This window comes from Helobdella robusta (assembly GCF_000326865.2).
Source record: "Helobdella robusta unplaced genomic scaffold HELROscaffold_1, whole genome shotgun sequence".
Lineage (NCBI taxonomy): Eukaryota > Metazoa > Annelida > Clitellata > Rhynchobdellida > Glossiphoniidae > Helobdella > Helobdella robusta.
In genome coordinates, this window is record NW_008703570.1 from 2,323,764 (window position 1) to 2,345,291 (window position 21,528).

At 36.6% G+C, this 21,528-nt stretch overlaps 1 protein-coding gene across 1 annotated transcript in view; it reads right to left on the bottom strand.

The window, feature by feature from the left end:
• HELRODRAFT_62279 (hypothetical protein) overlaps window positions 1-21,528 on the bottom strand; it is a gene marked incomplete at both ends in the record, with an annotated part of 75,728 nt that overhangs the window by 645 nt on the left and 53,555 nt on the right. Inside the window, 4 exons of the mRNA XM_009010594.1 lie at window positions 4,136-4,224; window positions 9,204-9,318; window positions 9,477-9,609; window positions 14,233-14,384. Of these exons, the coding sequence (XP_009008842.1) occupies window positions 4,136-4,224; window positions 9,204-9,318; window positions 9,477-9,609; window positions 14,233-14,384 (489 nt within the window). The remainder of the gene's footprint in view (window positions 1-4,135; window positions 4,225-9,203; window positions 9,319-9,476; window positions 9,610-14,232; window positions 14,385-21,528) is intronic.

Below are 21,528 nucleotides of genomic sequence, written 5' to 3' on the forward strand. Positions count from 1 at the left end.
GATGAGAAATCAGTTATACGTGTTGGTTTACTAATCAATGAAAAAAAATTGTAACAGTCATTTTTTAACAATTCAATATTGAAGTCACCAGCCATATATATATATATATATATATATAATGTCGTTGTCATTGTTGTTTATACTAATATAATATATATCAACATTGTCCCCTTAAAAATACCAAATACACATCTTAAATCTCTTCTCCAAATTTGAACCACCGAAACACCTTTTCACACTCCCATAGGCAAGATATACAAGCAACTTGACGGTGTAGCCATGGGCTCACCACTCGGTCCTGTTCGAAAATTTCTTTTTAGGACATCTTGGGAGCAAAACGTTTAGAGACGATCCGTTATTAAAAACAAATTAAAAACAAACAATGCCAGATAAGTTGACGATATCTTCGTTGCATACAATGATCCGGAACAAGTCAACCACCTACTAGCAACCTTCAACCATCAAAATAGAATTTTGAAAATTGAAAATTCATTGCCATTTTTGGATGTTTTGGTAACGCGTAACGAAAAAAGATTTACAACTGCCGTATATGTCAAAGTACCAAATAAATAAATAAATCATTCAATCATCGTTTAGCGACCAGAGACCAAGTTCCCCGAGGTAGGACGTTGTTTTCTGCGCCAAATTAGGTGATCAGTTGTATCCATTTCATTTAAATTTAGAGCTTTCATGTCTTGTTCGATTGTTTGCGACCAGGACTTCTTAGGACGGCCTTTGGGACGTGTGCCAGGTACTTCAAAATCTGCAAAAGAAGTTATGGCACTGTTTACACTTTGTTTGACATGACCGAATGATGAATTGCCGGCATTCGTCCTTTATATCATCTAAACCAGCACGACGCAAGATTTCGGTAGATTTGATGTGGTTCTTCAGACTAAATCGTTGCATCCATCGGAGCATTTTGTTGTTCCAGTTTGGTTGTCATTGGCCATGTTTCTGCCCCATATAACAAGACCAGACGTATCACAGATTTATAAAGTCTAGATCGTAGTGGTAGTTGGATGTCACCACGCATCAAAAAGGAGATGCCATTTACATTTATTCCAGGCTCTTGAGCTGTTCCAGTACAATCCAGAACATCCCCTAGATATTGAAACGATGTGACTTTCTCTACCTTAATGGCTTCAAAAACATTGCTATTTTGAATTTCTTGTTGTGGTTTGATGCAAGCAGGACAAACAAAATTAGACACTTTTGATAAAGTTTCAATTATTTTTGAACAACGTTTGTGACACCACTGGTTACACTGCTGACACTTGATTGAATTACCTACACCAGCTTTACAAACTGAACAGGGCCATCGTCCAGTAGCTGTGGATTGGATGGGTTCACCAGTGTTCATTGCTTTGGTTTTGCTGATGTTGACATTGAATCCATGATCGGCGAATCTGGTGTTCCAATCTTCAAACATCTGTGCTGCATTCTGCTCAGACGTGGTTGTTAAAACGATATCATCAGCATATATTAGATTACAAATGTCACCAGTGCGTATCGGTTTTGTGATTTTTTCCATCACAGTTATAAATAACACTGGACTGAGAATCGAGCCTTGGTGAACTCCAACGCCGATGTCAAATGCATCTTGTTTCCAACCGTTGTGCTGACGAAAGTCTTAGTATTCAACAAGTCGAACAGGATATTCTGGAATGAGTTGTCGACGATGACTCCACATGATTGCTTCACGGGGAACTCGATCAAATGCTTTTCCAAGGTCTACAAAAAAGTGTGATAGTTGTTGATGCTTTGCGAGGTACTTCTCTTGCAGTTGCCGAAGGATGTGAATTGCATCAATTGTTGATTTCCCCGCTAGAAAACCAAATTTATAATTTCCGACGTTAATCTTCTTTCAATGATTTTTTCGACAATTTTCATGGAGTGTTCTAACAGACGTATACCCCGATATGATGAACAGTTCAATGGATCACCTTTGACTTTGTCAAGCGAAACTATCATACTATAATTCCATTCAGTCGGTATTGAGCAATTTCTACACACTCCAGGCAAAGTTGTAGTAACGTTTGGATACCTGCAGTACCAGATTCTTTGATAATGTCATTTGTGAGTCCAGAGGGCCCTGCTGCCTTTCCATCCTTCATAGCTTTCAGAGCTTCTGTAAGCTCTACAGTGATGTCTGGAATTGGACCGTCGATGGGTGGAGCGTCCTAGTTGACATTGATGGGATTTGTTTCATTTAACAGACGGTTGACGGTTGAACTCCACTGTAGCTTGATCTCATCTTGTTCAAGAACCATCCCATTTTTGTCGTTTTTGATTCATGAGGCACCAACTATGTCTTTTTTTGTACGCTTTGCTTTTCGATACAGAGATTTCATTTGTTCACCTTTGCTTTTAGTGAGCCACTCTTTATACTGATCTGTCCGAGCCAGTGCAACTTAACGTCTTGCATAGTTGTTCTTCTCACGAAAAATTTTATGGTCATCAACAGACTTTGATTTTTGCCATTGCTTGTATGCAACTTTCTTTTCAGCTATTGCATTTTGTACACTGTCATTCCACCACCAAGTGTCACGTTCATGCTGACATTTTGTACCAGTTTTCCCACAAACTGTAGTTGCAGCGTTTATCAAAACGGTTTTGTATGTACTCCAATCTGTACTGGCTTGCGGTTGGTGGTTTAACTGTGTGGCGACAATCCGTTGAAATTTTTCTCGATGAATATTGCTTTTCAGCTTCCACGTTTTGATTCTTCGAGGCATTTGTTTAGATTAATGTTATGACATTTCGACAAACAGGTCTGCCACAAGGAGTCTATGTTGGGCAACACATGATTCGCCAGGTATAAATTTTTTAATAGCCTTTGGTGTCATTCCGTTCTCCATAGCCAAAACCACCATGTACGTTGTCAAAACCATCTGCTTTCTCTCCAACGTGGCCATTGAGATCGCCTCCAATCAGGATTGTTTCAGATTATGGTATTGTCGAGATGGTGTCAGATAACGCAGCCCAGAAGTCATTTTTCATCTCTTCTGATTCGCCTGTCTGTGGTGCGTATGCAGAAAAAATAACCATTGTTTGCTTTTCTAGGCGAAGCTTGATCCACATGAGACGTGAATTAATCCTTTTAATATCCAGTAATTCATGGGCTAGCGGTTCTCTGACAAAAATTCCAACACCATTTTGGCCGTCTTTTGACCATTCCAGAATAGTTTATATTTTTCTTTGTCTGAGTTGACATGACAAACACCATTCGATTTCCATCGGGTCTCCTGAAGGCAGCAGATGTCAATCTTTCTACGCTCGAGCATTTCTACGATTTCCATGCTGCGGCCAGTCAGTGATTCAACATTGAGCGTTCCAAGTCTAAGTACAATAGAGGGGTATTCTGAATTTTTCTGCAACATCCCTCCGCTACTGCATACTTCCCAGGGATTCTTGGCACCCCTTGACCGCTTAAGGCCTGCTGGGGACTAGCGGCCGTTGTTTTTCTTTGTGATGGCATCGGAATAATTTGGGGAAAAGTTTTTACATCCGGACACCCATCCTGACGACAACCACCAGTTATAAGCGGTGGGCCTAGCCTTTTGCTCAAAAACACGTAAGGCAGCGTGGATGTAGTTTCATGTCATGCCCAGGACTGATTTTTTTAAAATTTATTTAACTACTTTTAACTAGTATTTACTGATTTTCTAAAGTTAATTATAACGAAAGGCTTTGTTGATATTAAAGTGAATACTCCGTTAATTGACGGATCTCAACTATCAGATTGTAATCACATCAGCTTTTTGATTGTGTAATAACTTGGTTTAATTAAGAATACAAAAGAAATCGAACTGATAATAATCAGATTTTGTAATGACATTAATCATGTTCGGTCGGTAAAATCCGAGGTTTCAATTTTTCATATTGGAAGTTTTTTTACTTTAGCGATTTTTAAATAATTTCAGATTAAATCAGAGGAGATTAAATTAATTCAATTAAAGTTTTTTATTTATATATATATAAACACATATTTTTATTGCTAAAAATTTTATTATATATATATATATAATAAAATTATATTATAGCCTCTATATATATATATATACACGCATTAATACATTTTTGTATACCATTACCGTTTGTAAGATTTTCAAAAAATATTAAAAATTGCTACCTTCTCTTTGTTCATTCTATGAAGTACAATAGTTAAAATATATTCTATTCCAGCTTTTATTTCATTCCATTTCGAATCCTTTTTCATGTCTGGAATTCGATACGTTTTTACATTTAATAAAAAATATAACACTTTGCATGTTAAACTTATTTTTAAAAACTTTTATTTAACTCAATTTTCTTATCCGTGGTGTACGCGATATGGGAATCATGATTTGGATTATAATGATGGTTGTCGGTAAACAAATATTTTTAATGCTAAAAATTTTATTATATAAAGTCAATTCAATTAAGTAAATAAAAAATTGAAAATAATAAATAGCAATTTGAAATGATGAAAATAATAAAAATTCAAATGCTAAAATTGAAGATGTTATTAGTGAATTTTCGTTCCAAACTATGTATAGTATTCATGGTTTCCGGCGTAAATTTGTTTTTTGTTGCTCAGCCGCCATTTCAATTCTAACCAACGGATTCTGTTAAATTTTCTAAATCCAAAAAACGTCATGAACGGACGATACTACAAAATTGATGTATAGTAAACTGGCAAGGCCCAACCGTATCGTCATCAAGAAATACATTTATTTATTTAATTCAGATATGTATAATAAAAATTTAATGTGGTTTATTGTATATCTAAATATCAAAATTAAATAAGCTCAAAAGTTATATGAAAATTAAAAATGTTTCTTACAAACCCATTACGTTAAAGCTACGTTTAAATGACCGGTAATTCTCTAGTTTAGGTGCCCTAATTCCTACGGTATTATACCTGATATCGGCAGCATATATAAGGTGCACTCAGTTGTGATACACGATCAGAATTAAGTCCAGTATTGTTCAAAGAAACTTACGTGCTTGCTAATTTTATATCCGTTATTAGTAACAATCATCCACTTACCATAGAAAAAACTATTCGTTAAACAATTTAAAATTTTGTTAATTTTTAGTAACTGTGTGTGTTCATAATAATAGTCAGAGTTTAGGCACCAAACCTGGATGATTTAATTAATGATTATAATAATCAACTATTAATATACTGTTTGCACTCAGTAAACTCTGTTTAATTATTGAGTTTTCCGCAATTTTGTTTTAATTTAAATGATTTTTGAAGAATTCAAACCAGAAAATCTAATTTATGCAAATTTACGATGTTCTTTTTCTATGTTTCTATTTATATTGTTATAACCGACCCCTTGAAATGTAGAGTATGGTTATTTTTCTACGTGGATTCTTGACTCCTGAACAGACTTATTTCAGATGACTTTATTAGAAAGAAAACAGTGCTGGCAATACACGCAAGTGATCAATCACTCGTTTGTTCTATCGATAAAGTCGTTAGAATACAGCACAATAACTAATCGACAGGTAAATCACGGAATACAACTATTCGTCAGTATCAGCTTCCCTTATCAGACTAATTACATTGTCCTCTAGCCTTGGTGTTCTTGCAGTGAGCTTCCAGTTTGTAATCTTCAGAAGATTCCACTGCTAACACCAGTGTCGTAACCTTCTCGACCTCGTAACTACCAACACCGATGTTTTAGCTTCAATTCTCGTTATATCTCCAACACCGTGTCGTAGCTTCCAACGATAGTCAAAAGTTCGTTTATCCGTAGGTACAAGATTCCCGATAGATGGACACAACTACTCTAAACGCAAACTAAATTGAACGTTTATTTAACACCAGCAGTAATACAGTAAAAAAAGCAGAAACAATAAATTAATCCAAATAACTACGACTTACGTCAACCGTCTGCCTCTTACCTGTACTCCTCGTGTTTTGTTGTCCTATCCTTCGTTCTCGTTCGTCTCGTCTCTTATATAGCCGGTGATACCGCGTCACGTGACTTTTTTTAATTAGTTACGACTTCTAATTAAATTTGCAAGCGTTTCATTTAATTTCTAACTACTTATTCTTTTTTCGCCTTGTCTGTAACAATGTTATGTTCTTAATGTTTGACCGATCATTATGCATGTTCATCCGTTGAAGCGGTTTGTTTGAAATAATGAATTTGTTGATTTCAATTAAATTTGTAATTATTTGTTGTAATTGAACAATCATTTATTACATACTTATTGCATTTATTATTTAAATCAATAGTTTTCTGCACGTTATCGTTATTTAGATTCGTCCTATTTCTTAGATTAAGGTCCTGACTAACGCATTCTAATCTCCAACTGAAACAACATCCTTTTTAGGACCACAATACTATTTAAGAGCATTGATGCAAGCAGGACAAACAAAATTGGACACTTTAGATGAAGTTCCAATTATTTTTGAACAACATTTGTGACACCACTGGTTACACTGCTGAAACTTGATTGAATTGTTACCTACACCAGCTTTACAAACTGAACAGGGCCATCGTCCAGTAGCTGTGGATTGGATGGGTTCACCAGTGTTCATTGCTTTGGTTTTGCTGATGTTGACTTTGAATCCATGATCGGCGAGTTTGGTGTTCCAATCTTCAAACATATGTGCTGCATTCTGCTCAGACGTGGCTGTTAAAACGATATCATACATTAGATTCCAAATGTCACCAGTGCGTATCGGTTTTGTGATTTCTTCCATCACAGTTATAAATAACAGAATCGAGCCTTGGTGAACTCCAACGCCGATGTCAAATGCAAATGTTTCCAACAGTTGTGCTGACGAGAGTTTTAGTATTCATATACATTTCCATAACAAGTCGAACAAGATATTCTGGAATGAGATGTCGACGTAGACTCCACATGATTGTTTCACGGGGAACTGGATCAAATGCTTTTCCAAGGTCTACAAAAAAGTGTGATAGTTGTTGATGCTTTGCGAGGTACTTCTCTTGCAGTTGCCGAAGGATGTGAATTGCATCAATTGTTGATTTCCCCGCTAGAAAACCAAATTGATAATTTTCGATGGTGATGCTCGACGTTAATCTTCTCTCAATGATTTTCTCGACAATTTTCAGGGTGTTTTCTAACAGACGTATACCCCGATATGATGAACAGTTCAATGGATCACCTTTGACTTTGTCAAGCGAAACTGTCATACTATAATTCCATTCAGTCGGTATTGAGCAATTTCTACACACTCCAGGCAAAGTTGTAGTAACGTTTGGATACCTGCAGTACCAGATTCTTTGATAATGTCATTTGTAAGTCCAGAGGGCCCTGCTGCCTTTCCATCCTTCATAGCTTTCAGAGCTTCTGTAAGCTCCTCTACAGTGATGTCTGGAATCGGACCTTCGATGGGTGGAGCGTCGAAGTTGAAATTGATGGGATTGGTTTCGTTTAACAGACGGTTGAAGTATTCTCTCCACTGTAGCTTGCTCATCATGTTCATGAACCATCTCATTTTTGATACATGAGGCACCAACTATGTCTTTGTCTTTTTTCGTACGCTTTACTTGTTTTGCTATACGATACAGAGATTTCATTTGTTCACCTTTGCCTTTAGTAAGCCACTCTCTGCACTGATCTGTCCGAGCCATGCAACTTGACTTCTTCCATAGTTGTTCTTCTCACGGAAAATTTTATGGTCATCAACAGACTGATTTTTGCCATTGCTTGTATGCAACTTTCTTTTCTTTCATTTTGTACACTGTCATTCCACCACCAAGTGTCCCGTTCATGTTGACGTTTTGTACCAGTTTTCCCACAAACTGTAGTGGCAGCGTATATCAAAACGGTTTTGTATGTACTTCAATCTGTACTGGCTTGCGATTGGTGGTCTAACTGTGTGGCGACAATCTGTTGAAATTTTTCTCGATGAATATTGCTTTTCAGCTTCCACGTTTTGATTCTCCGAGGCATTTGTTTAGACTAATGTTTTGACATTTCGACAACCAGGTCTGCCACAAGGAGTCTATGTTGGGCGACACATGATTCGCCAGGTATAACTTTGACGTTTTCCAATAGCCTTGACAGCGAAGAAATCAATTTGCGTGGCTGATGGTCCACTTTTGTATGTCATGAAATGTTCCAACTTTTTTCTAAAATATCTGTTCAATAAACAAAACCCGTGACTTTCAGCAAACTCAAGGATGCGGTTGCCATCTTCATTCTGTTCTCCATAGCCAAAACCGCCATGTACGTTGTCAAAACCATCTGTTTTCTCTCCAACGTAGCCATTGAGACCTCCTTCAATCAGGATTGTTTCAAATTTTGGTATTGTTGAGAGAATGCAGCCCAGAAGTAATTTTTCATCTTTGATTCGCCTGTCTGTGGTGCGTATGCAGAAAAAATAATTATTGTTTGCTTTTCTAAGTGAAGCTTGATCCACATGAGACGTTTTAACATCCAGTACTTAATGGCTAGCCCAATACTTAATTTTAACATCCAGTACTTATTGGCTAGTTATTGACAAAAATTCTGACAAAAATTCTAACACCATTTTTGGTCGTATTTGACCATTCCAGAATAGTTTATATTTTTTCTTTGTCTGAGTTGACATGACAGACACCATTCGATTTCTATCGGGTTTCTTGAAGGCAGCAGATGTCGATCCTTCTACGCTCGAGCATTTTTGCGATTTCCATTCTGCGACCAGTCAGTGATCCAACATTGAGCGTTCCAAGTCTAAGTACTATAGAGAGGCCATTCTGAATTTTTCTGCAACATCCCTCCGCTATTGCATACTTCCCAGAGATTCTTGGCACCCCTTGACCACTTAAGGCCTGCTGGGGACTAGGGGCCGTTGTTTTTCTTTGTGATGGCATAAGAGTAGTTTGGGGAAAAGTTTTTACATCCGGACACCCATCCTGACGACAACCACCAGTTAAAAAGGCCTAGCCTTTTTCTCAAAAGCACGCAAGGTAGCGTGGATGCAGTTTTATGTCATGCCCAGGACCAGTTTATAATTCCATATTTAAGTCTGATATATCTCTTGGCTATAAGTAAAATAAAGAATGCGTCGTGTTGAATGTTTGAATATTCTTTTTTGCTGAAAAGGTGTTTTCTGATAATCTCATAAAATTAAACTGATCCATTTGTGAGAGTAAAATTATTTATACAACTGAAACAATATTCGACCAATTATTCTACTACTTTATTATTAGTTAAAGTATAAAATTTCAAATTGTAAAGACACAAACTTTGATGAAAAAGCGGAATAAATTTAGCATCATCAACATCCTCTTGACTTGCCATTTTCATAGAGAACCGAATTTCCATCATAGGCAGTTGTTTAACAGTCTTATATATCTTTATATTAAACAAAATTAATTTAATTAAAACAATCTAGACCGAAATAAAGTTGTAAAAATTAAGTTTTATTGTGATTTATTGTTGAGTCTCAACATTCAACATGTTTCAACATTCATCAATTGATAAACAAATTATTTAAACAAGAAATACAATACTTGGTCTATTTGGGTGGAGTTGAAATGAGGTTTAAGCATTTTTTGAATCAAATTGGGCCAGCCATCAACAACATACATCAAATCTGCAAGACCAACCACGACACAGCCTTTAAAACTGTTTGCTAGCTCGATCCTAAAGATTCCAATTATACCGATTTATAAATTAATGTAAACGGAATTATTAGCATTAATAATGATCAAAATTAAAACAAACAATTATTAAAGAAATATAAAAAAATGGTTAAAATAAACAGTATTGAGGTAATTTCTTGTAATTTTATAATGCACCTTACATGACCTCAATGATTAAACGGCTTTTCGCTTATCATTACAATTAAATAAATGAGTACTAAAGAATAAATAACTTCAAAATCAAATGTTTTGTTTTTATCTGTTATGATAAAATATTTTAGAAAATGAAGTGAAGTAACAGTTTTGATCCCGGTAATCGTATCATTATCTGGGCTTCTTTGTCGCGGGTTGATGCAGGCGGGGTATTCCATTTGATCGAGTTGCTTCCAGCTCCTGCCCCACACACCAAACATAGACAATGACCAAAGCCCACAGGCTTAGCGGTACCACCGGTGATCATAGATTTTGTTTCGTCAAGATTTACCTTTAGCCAGTGTTCGGCGAACTGGGTATTCCAGACCTCAAACTTTCTGATTCCAGACCTCAAACTTTCTGACTGCGTCTTCTTCCGAGGCCGCCACCAGAACAATATAATCTGCATATATCACATTCCATATCTTATCTGAGCGTATCGGTTTGGTTATTTCTTCCATCACCGTAATGAGTATTGATCCCTGATGGACGCCGACGTTATCAAATTTATTCGTGTTACCGGCTGTTGTATTGACCAGAGTTTTTGTGTTAGAGTACGTTGTCATAACCAGCCGAACCAAATATTTGGAAACAAGCTGTCTACGTAGACTCCACCTGATTTGCCCACTCTGTCAAAAGTTTTTTCCAAGTCCACAAATACATAGAACAATCGCCTTTGCTTTGCCAAGTATTTTTCTTGTAGTTGACGAATGATATAAATAGGTGAATTTTCCTGCCAAGAAGATGGTAACCACCTATTGAAACACACAACAACAGTCTTCTTTCAATGATTTTTTCAATAACTTAAAGGGGGTGTTCCAGAAGACGTTATACCCCGATATAAGGAGCATTTCAGTACGTCCACCCCAATAGGGTTTGTTTCATTCAATTACTGATCGAAGTAATACTTCCGGTGATCCTTCACTTCATTCTGCAAGGTTATTATGGTGCCTTTATTATTCTTTATGCCTGATTTGCTATTCAGTAGAGTGACCGAATTTGTTCGCTTTTACTCCCAGTCAGCCATACCTTGCATTGATTTTCACGAGCTATCGCAACCTGATATTTCGCTTCTGTGTTCTTTGATCATGTCTTTCGATCTTCATCAGCCTTCATCTTCTGCTAACGTTTGAAAGCTGCTTTCTTACTGGCAATAGCATTTTGCACCGTCTCGTTCCATCCCCAAGTTTCGTGGTTGTGCTGGAGTTTTGGTCAAGATTTTCCACAGTATTTAGTGTCAAGTCTGATATTCCAGGAGGGGACGCCCGATTTTCCGCAACATCCCTTCACTGTTGCGTACTTCTTGGACATTGTCACTTAAGTTCTTCTTGGACTTGTCACTTAAGTTCTTCTTGGACTTGTCATTTAAGTTCTTCCAGGGAACCAGGGAATAGATGAACATTTTTTTTTTAGTGATGTTTGGGAGAAAAATTTTTTTGTATCTGGAATTGCCCAATTTTCAACGACAACCACCAGTTATAACCAGTGGGCCTAGCTTTTTTGAGGCGGCGCCGGCGGCGGTTGCCGTTTATCTCGTGTCCAAGAGAGCACTGTTGTAAGCAATGCACCTAGCCTTTGGGTCAAATGTCCGTTTCATTTACAATCACTTAATAATCTTTGCACAATCATGTATAATTTAACGAACTTAAGGTGAATCAGTAAGGTTAGGGTTAGGCCTGTGCAGCTTTGAACAATATTAGTGATAACATATGTATTATGTAGGGGTATCCTCGAATAAATTATAATAATTTATCAATTAGATATTTCAAAACTTGGCGATACAAGATCATGCATGTCACCACATAGGCGTTAATTTTTTTTTCTTCTTCGATGATTAGTATTATCCAATAAGTTATTATCCAAATGGAAAACTTTCATCTTTGTCAGCTTTTTTTCATGATTTTTGATCCTGTAGTCCACGTCGTTTTTTTTTGTTACTGAACTTTTGAAGTTTTGGGCATAGCCATTTTATACGCCGTGAGTTGTATGATAACATCGAGTCATTGCTTTTGAAATCTCCATTATTTCCTTTCGGGTCATGTCGGGTTTTCGTCGTCTAATATTTAGACACAGACTTACTAGTTTAAACGTTTATTTGAATGCCAACAGTAATGAAAGCACTAAATCATTCACTAGCTCTTTTATATATACACATTACTGTGTACACCAACCATTCTTCTGCCCTGCCTTGCACCTAACCACTTCCATCTGAACCTGCCTACAAAAGCATACTAAAGAGTGGCTCTGAACTTTTCTTGAAATTGTCTAACAATAATAATTGCATCAATAGTACTCTTCACTGGTCAAAAACCAAACTGTATTTCGTAAACTGTATAACTTGGTTCATAGTTATTTGCTCTAAAATTCTTTCCATCACTTTCACATTCCAATGTTCCAATAAAATTGATTGCTGTAAGATTCGTAGTTTTAAGGGTCCCCTTTACCTTTGTTTTTTGGAAGGATTATACTTTTCTCCCAATCTTCCGGGATTTCTTTTTCCATATGGTATTACGTTGTATTAATTGATATTACGATTGTTATAAACGCGGGAATGATCGAATTGCGCTGCATTATTTATTATTCAATTATTGTTATCTTTGTAATCTTTGTGTTGTAAATCATAGATTGTAAAATTGTATCTATGCTAAAATCGGACTATAAATTCGTCCTGAATATAAGGTTTCGGAGGAGGTTACAAGCAAAAAGAAAGCGAAGTCGTAATTGCGATTTATAATATAAATAATTATATATTTGTAATATTTTATTGTTTCTATTACTGTTGGTATTCAAACAAACGATCAACAAAGTTTTGTATTTGAAGCAGTTGTGTTCATCTATCGGAAATCAAGAACCTACCATCGTTGGAAGCTACAACATTGATTTTAAAAATATAGAAATTATTGAATTTATAACATCGGTGTTGGTAGTTACGAAGTCAAGGATTTACACCACAGATTTTTGATAGCTTGAAACTCAATGCAGTAAAGAATGCATGCACTAGAATTACTCAATGTAAATAGTCTGAGGAAAGATCTGCATCAAAGAAACCTCGACTGGTAAGGAGGGGAAACTTCTACAGGTTTTGATAAACCGCCTAAGGGTCGCTCTAATAAAAGAAGAAATCGATCCCGATGACTTTTCAGATCTTTTGTTAGCCGAATTAAAAGATTTTAAAACGGAACAAAACGAACAAGGATCAAGTACGACAAACGACAGGAATTCGTCTGCGTCTGACATGCAACAAATCCTGCAGATTATCTCTTAAATGAAGACTGATGCCCACCGTGGAGCAGAAAAACAATTAAAAGAAGGGATTTCAAAAACGACATTATTTATTAATATTTAGGCATTAAAAAAAACCTAAATAGTAAAATAGAGGAAGTTAATACCGTGATAAACGAACCTATAGCCGAATCAAAAGAAAAAAGAGCCGAATTACGACCGGCCAATAGAAAAATTACAATCAACCTTTGAAAGAATGTTACCTAACAATCGAAACTTCTACACCAGAAACGGCTAAACAAGAGTCTGAGACTATTCTACCAGCGGATGAATTCGACTGCGACGCACGTCAGAATAGAGATGAAGATGACATCAACAACGGCTTCATTGCTGATGGGGATGAAAATTACCTACGTGTAATTTCGACTGCGACGCACGTTAGAATAGAAATGCACGTGACGTTGCACACGTTGATGAAGATAACGACATCAACCATTGCTGATGGGGAAGAAAATTGCATCGCTGCACCACTGATTGACAGGATCTTCAAGGATCTTCAATGTCAAGGACGATTTTTGCAACATGCATCAAAGATACCAGTATGGTTATTTTACACCTCTAAACATCGAAAGAAATATAGAACTTGCTTTATGTGCAGATGAAATCAAGAAAAAAACACGACAGCTACCCATGGCTAGAAAAACCGCAACAACGAAAACAAGGCGTGACCTGAAAAGAAATAACCCAGGTTTCAAGAGCAAAAACCTGGTCTGATTGTACAATCTACGGTGCAAAAAAAGGCATTGCCAGGCGAAACTCCCAAAGAATTGGAAAGGTCGGTACAAGATCACTAAACAAGAAAAATGACGTGATCTACAGAACCCATGATCTTGGAAGAAAATCGACAGAGATAAAAGTTGTTCATTCAAATAGAATAAACCCACCTTAGCCTGTGTTAGGGACTAACAGGCTAAGTTGGGGTAATATGTAACCACGGAAATGATCGAACATTTGACGATCGTTGGAAGCTACAACACTGGTGGTGGAAATATAGAGATCTTTATATAGAGAAGTCATAACATTGGTGTTGGTAGTTACGAGAGTCAAGGGTTACAACAATTATATGTAAAGTATTTATTATTTTCAGAACTTAGAATCAATAAATTTTAACATTGAAAAAATAAAATGAAAATAAATTATTAAAAAAAACCTGAAGTGATGTTTGTTTTCATTATTTATAAATGGTAAACATAACAAAGAGCAGTCATCTACCCATTGTCCCTGTACAACCATCTGCATGAGATTAATGACTCTAAGACTTGTGGACAAGTAATTTAATTCAGCACTCATGTCTAGCATTGCCTGTAAAAAATAATAATAAATGTATATAAATTATTTTATAAAATAGAGACATAATTTTTATAATACACATATTATTTATAATTTTATTATATATTCTATATAATATATACAACATCATGCTTTTCGAGAACACAGTACAATCATAAATGCTTATGCAACCAAAATCTAACAGGAAAAAATTTATATAGTCAACTTTTATGTTCCTTAGAATTTTACATACAAAACTTGTTTCTATAGAACAAAAATAATTACTCTATAACAAACAAAATTTACATAGAGTAAAAAAAATATCGGACCAGCAAACATTCTATGAATTGATATGTGTCCAGGGTATGACATAAAACTGCATCCACGCTGCCTTGCGTGCTTTTGAGTGAAAGCCTATGCCCACCGCTTATAACTGGTGGTTGTCGTCAGGATGGGTGTCCGGATGTAAAAACTTTTCACCAAATTATTCCTATGCCATCACAAAGAAAAACAACGGCCCCTAGTCACCAGCAGGCCTTAAGTGGTCAAGAGGTGCCAAGAATCCCTGGGAAGTATGCAGTAGCGGAGGGATGTTGCAGAATGGCCCCTCTATGGTACTTAGACTTGGAACGCTCAATGTTGGATCACTGACTGGCCGCAGCATGGAAATCGCAGAAATGCTCGAGCGTAAAAGGATTGACATCAATTATTCTGGAATGGTCAAAAGACGGCCATAAATGGTTGTCGAAATGTCAAAACATTAGTCTAAACAAATGCCTCGGAAAATCAAAACGTGGAAGCTGAAAAGCAATATTCATCGAGAAAAATTTCAAGAGATTGTCGCCACACAGTTAGACCACCAATCGCAAGCCAGCACAGATTGGAGTACATACAAAGCCGTTTTAATGAACGCTGCAACTACAGTTTGTGGGAAAACTGGTACAAAACGTCAGCATGAACGTGACACTGGGTAGTGGAATGACAGTGTACAAAATGCAATAGCTGAAAAGAAAGCTGCATACAAGCAATGGCAAAAATCAAAGTCTGTGGATGACCATAAAATTTTTCGTGAGAAGAACGACTATGCAAGAGGTCAAATCGCACTGGTTCGGACAGATCAGTGCAGAGAGTGGCTCACTAAAAGTAAAGGTGAACAAATGAAATCTCTGTATCATATAGCAAAACAAGCAAAGCGTACGAAAAAAGACAAAGACATAGTTGGTGCCTCATGTATCAAAAACGACAAAAATGAGATGGTTCTTGAACAAGATGAGATCAAGCTACAGTGGAGAGAATACTTCAATTGTCTGTTAAACGAAACAAATCTCATCAATGTTAACTTTGATGCTCCACCCATCGATGGTCCGATTCCAGACATCACTGTAGAGGAGCTTACAGAGCTGGACTCACAAATGACATTATCAAAGCATCTGGTACTGCAGGTATCCAAACATTACTACAACTTTGCCGTCAAAATCTGGAGAAATTGCTCAATGCCGACTGAATGAAACTATAGCATGACAGTCCGGTTATACAAAAGCAAAGGTGATCCATTGGACTGTTCATCATATCGGGGTATACGTCTGTTAGAACACTGTTAGAATTGTCGAAAAAATCATTGAGAGAAGATTAACGTCGTGCATCACAATCGGAAATTATCAATTTGGTTTTCTAACGAGGAAATCAACAATTGATGCAATTCACATCTTTCGGCAACTGCAAGAGAAGTACCTGGCAAAGCATCAACTACTATCACACATTTTTGTAGACCTTGAAAAAGCATTTCATCGAGTTCCTCGTGAAGCAATCAGATGGAGTCTACGTCGACAACTCATCCCAGAATATCTTGTTCGACTTGTGATGGAAATGTATACGAATACTAAGACTCTTGTCAGCACAACTGTTGGAAACATTTGCTATCGGCGTTGGAGTTCACCAAGGCTCGATTCTCAGTCCACTGTTATTTATAACTGTGATGGAAGAAATCACAAAACCGATACGCACTGGTGACATTTGGAATCTAGTATATGCTGATGATATCGTTTTAACAACCACGTCTGAGCAGAATGCAGCACAGATGTTTGAAGATTGGAACACCAGACTCGCCGATCATGGATTCAAAGTCAACATCAGCAAAACCAAAGCAATGAAACACTGGTGAACCCATCCAATCCACCAATACTGGACGATGGCCCTGTTCAGTTTGTAAAGCTGTTGTAGGTAACAATTCAATCAAGTGTCAGCAGTGTAACCAGTGGTGTCACAAACGTTGTTCAAAAATAATTGGTACTTTATCTAAAGTGTCCAATTTTGTTTGTCCTGCTTGCATCAATCCACAGCAAATTCGAAATAACACTGTTTTTGAAGCCATTAAAATAGAGAAAATCACATCGTTTCAATATCTAGGGGATGTTCTGGATTGTACTGGAACAGCTGAAGCTGCCGTTCGAGCACGCATACGTGCAGCCTGGAATAAATGGCATCTCCTTGCCTCCATGATATAAAGGACGAATGCCGGCGACACCGTCTGCGGTGGTTTGGTCATGTCAAACGAAGTAGAAATAGTGCCATAACTTCTCTTGCAGATGTTGAAGTACCTGGCACACGTCCCAAAGGCCGTCCAAAGAAGTCCTGGTCGCAAACAATCAAGCAAGACATGATAGCTCTAAATTTAAATGAAATAGATACAATTGATCGTCTAATTTGGCGCAAAAAGTTGATGGCAAAGAAAACAACGTCCTACCATGGGAAACCGGGTTGATTGATTGATTGAGATGAGCGGTGTTTTATGAAATAACTTTTTTTTCTAGTATTCTAATGAATTTTGTGCATTCTACCTCAACTAATTTCAATAGAATCGGAGTCATGTTTGCATGGAATAAAGAATAAATTTAATTTTTTAAACCTTTCTAATTTTTTAATTGCATTGTTTCACTGTTGTTAATTTTCATTTTTTGTAATTTTTTTTACACAAAATTTTATTTTATACAAAATAAATGACTAAGAGGATGTTTGTGGATTAAGCAATATAAAAATTTTTCCCTGAATAATCTCTACATACCAGAATTTCTATATAGCAAATTTATTTCTTGGAACCATCAAGTTCGTTATATGGAGTCCGACTGTGTTTTGTAGAAAAAATATTGTCAAGAATCCACAAAATACAGTGTTTTTTAAATTTTCCTGAATTGTTATGCTACAAATTTATCGTTAATTAAATATAGTTAATATTATATATATTTATAGTTAATTATAGTTAATTTATCAATGGTCAAATTAAATTAAATGGTCAAAACGATATAAACATGATTTTCTTTGCATCTTTTTGCTCATATACAAAACATGTTCACGTATTTACACATCTTCACATTCTACATTTATTATACATATGTTTACACATAGAATGTTTGCTGATCCTATATTTTTTTACTCTGTGTAAATTTTGTTTGTTCTAGAGTAATTATTTTTGTTCTATAGAAACAAGTTTTGTATGTAAAATTCTAAGGAACATAAAAGTTGACTATATAAATTTTTTCCTGTAAGATTTTCGTTGCAAAACGTGATAAAAGTTTGAAAACTGACATCACATTAAGAGCTTCGTGATGTTCAATCAGAATATAACGCACAAACTGAAGAATCGGATTTGGAAATATCAACTCCGGTTTAACACGCTTTCGTACTAAACCTATTAATATAAGCAAAAATTCAATTCTTTTGCTTCTTTTACAAGACAACTACACAATGTAAGAATGGTAATAACAGCCAGCAGTTGAAGCAGCAGATTCTGTCACGACTTTGCAAATTTTGATGATCACAGCAAGTAATTTTGTTATTTATCAATTGCATATAATTATTGTTACAGACATGAAGCCGAGATAGGAACTAGTAATTAGAAATTGCGTGAAGTCGTAAATGGGATTTACGTAGTTATTTGGGTTAATTTAATGTTTCTGTTGATACTAAATAAACGTTCTACTTAGTTTGCGTTTTCTTGGCTATCGTTGAAAGCTACAACGCGGTTTTGGAGATATAGCGAGTATTGAAGCTATAACATCGGTGTTGGTAGTTACGAGGTCGAAGAGGTTAAAACACTGGTGTTAGAAGTGGGATCTTCAGGAGATTACACACTGGGGACTAGAGGTAACATTTTGATAACTGAAAACACTGCGGGAAGGGCTAGAGAACTCAATGTAATTAGTCTGACAAGAGAAGCTTGACACTGACGAATAGTTGTATTGTGCTGTATTTTAACGATTTTATCGATTGAATAAACGAGTGATTGGTCACAGCAATACACACAAATAATTGCCAGCACTGTTTTCCTTCTGATAGTTTTTTTCGCTTACGCAGCCGCTCTTCTAAATCGACAAGGTCAATTTTTTTTTAATTTTTCTATTTTTTGTCATAATTTTTTTAGTTATGTGTAGCAATTATACTAGAAAAATAATTACTAATTAAAATGAATATTTCAATATTTATTATGCGATTTAACATTCCATAAAAAAATTTATGTTACTTTGTTAGATTTTTTTTATGTCCTGGGCATGATATGATATAAAACTACATCCACGCAGCCTTGCGTGCTTTTGGGCAAAAGACTAGGCCCACCGCTAATAACTGGTGGTTGTGGGTTAGGGTTAGCGTGTCCGGATGTAAAAACTTTCCCCAAAATTTATTCCATGCCATCACAAAAAACAACGGCCCCTAGTCTCCAGCAGGCCTTAAGTGGTCAAAGAATGCTAAGAATCCTAGGAAAGTATGCAATAGCGGAGGGATGTTGCAGAATGGCCCCCCTATGGTACTAAGACTTGGAACGCTCAATGTTGGATCACTTACTGGCCGCAGCATGGAAATCGCAGAAATGCTCGAGCGTAAAAGGATTGACATCTGCTGCCTTCGGAGACCCGATGAAAATCGAATGGTGTCTGTCTTCAACTCAGACAAATAAAAATATAAACTATTTTGGAATGGTCAAAAGACGGCAAAAAATGGTGTTTGTCAAAAAACCGCTAGCCCAAGAAAAACTGGATATAAAAAGGATTAATTCACGTTTCATGTGGATCAAGCTTCGCCTAGTAAAGCAAACAATGATCATTTTTTCTGCATACGCACCACAGACAGGCGAATCAAATGACTTCTGGGCTGCGTTCTCTGACACCATCTCAACAATACCAAAATCTGAAACAATCCTGATTAGAGATCTCCACGTTGGAGAGAAAACAGATGGTTTTGACAACGTACATAGCGGTTTTGGCTATGGAGAACGGAATAAAGATGGCAACCGCATCCTTGAGTTTGTTGAAAGTCACGGGTTATGTTTACAGAACACATATTTTAGAAAAAGGTTGGAACATCTCATAACATACAAAAGTAGATTGATACGCAAATTGATTTCTTCGCTATCAAGCAACACCGAAGGTTATTCAAAAATGTCAAAGTTATAACTGGTGAATCATGTGTCGCCCAACATAGACACCTTGTGGCAGACCTGGTTGTCGAACTGTCACAACATGAGTCTAAAAAAATGCCTCGGAGAATCAAAACGTGGAAGCTGAAAAGCAATATTCATCGAGAAAAATTCCAACCGATTGTCGCCACACAGTTAGACCACCAATCGCAAGCCAGTAAAGATTGGGGTACATACAAAACTGTTTTGGATGTACTCCAACTAAAGTTTGTGGGAAAATTGGTACAAAACGTCAGCATAAACGGAACACTTGGTGGTGGAATGACAGTGTACAAAATGCAATAGGTGAAAAGAAAGCTGCTTACAAGCAACGGCAAAAATCAAAGTCTGTTAATGACCATAAAATTTTCCGTGAGAAGAACAACTATGCAAAACGTCAAGTCGCACTGGCTCAGACAGATCAGTGCAGAGAGTGGCTCGCTAAAAGCAAAGATGAACAAATGTAATCGTATAGCAAAACAAGCAAAGCGTACGAAAAAAGACATAGTTGGTGCCTCATGTATCAAAAACGACAAAAATGAGAAGGTTCTTGAACAAGATGAGATCAAGCTACAATGGAAAGAATATTTCAACCGTCTGTTAAATAAAAAAATCTGATCAACGTCAACTTTGACGCTCCACACATCAAAGTTTCGATTCCAGACATCACATAGCAATGTTTTTAAAGCCATTAAGGTAGAGAAAGTCACATCGTTTCAATATCTAAGGAATGTTCTGGATTGTCCTGGAAAGCTGAAGCTGCCGTTCGAGCACGCATACGTGCAGCCTGGAATAAATGGCACCTCCTTGTCTCTATATTGATGCGACGTGACATCCCACTACCACTACGATCAAGACTTTATAAATCTGTAATACGTCCGGTGTTATATAGTGCAGATTCATGGCCAACGACAACTAAACTGGAACAACAACTTCAACGAGCTGATATGAAAATGCTTCGTTGGATGCAACGAATTAGTCTGAAGGACCACATCAAATCTACTGAAATCCTGCGTCGTGCTAGTTTAGATGATATAAAAGATGAATGCCGGCAGTAGTTTGGTCATGTCTAACCCAATGGCCGTCCAAAGAAGTCCTGGTCGCAAACAATCGAGCAAGACATGAAAGCTATAAATTTAAATGAAATGGAAACAACTGATCGCCTAATTTGGCGCAAAAAATTGATGGCAAAGAAAACAACGTCCTACCTCAAGAGAAGTGGGTCTCTGGACGCTAAACGATGATAGATTTATTGTTAGATTTTTACAAAATGGGCTTGATTAATTTCATAAGTAAAAAAATAGGGTCTCTGGACGCTAAACGATGATTGATTTATTGTTAGATTTTTACAAAATGGGCTTGATTAGTTTCATAAGTAAAAAAAATAGTAAATAAGAAAAAATAGTGTACACCACAGTGTAATCACCTAATATTAGATAATACAACAACAACACACGTTTAGACATTTTCCCCGTGATAGGGAGTTGTCGTTTGGCTACCTATGATGAAACCGAAATACCCCTCGACGCCATTCCATCATAAGTAATTTATTAGGCTAATTTTTACGCAGGACGCCCTTCCTTACGCAACCAGTTATAAGCGGTGGGCCTAGCCTTTAATGATACAACATCACTCACAAGGCAGTGAGGGTCAGTTTAATGTCATAACCAGGACATTAATAATAGATAATAATGTATACATATTTATACAAAAATAAATGACAAGCATCAA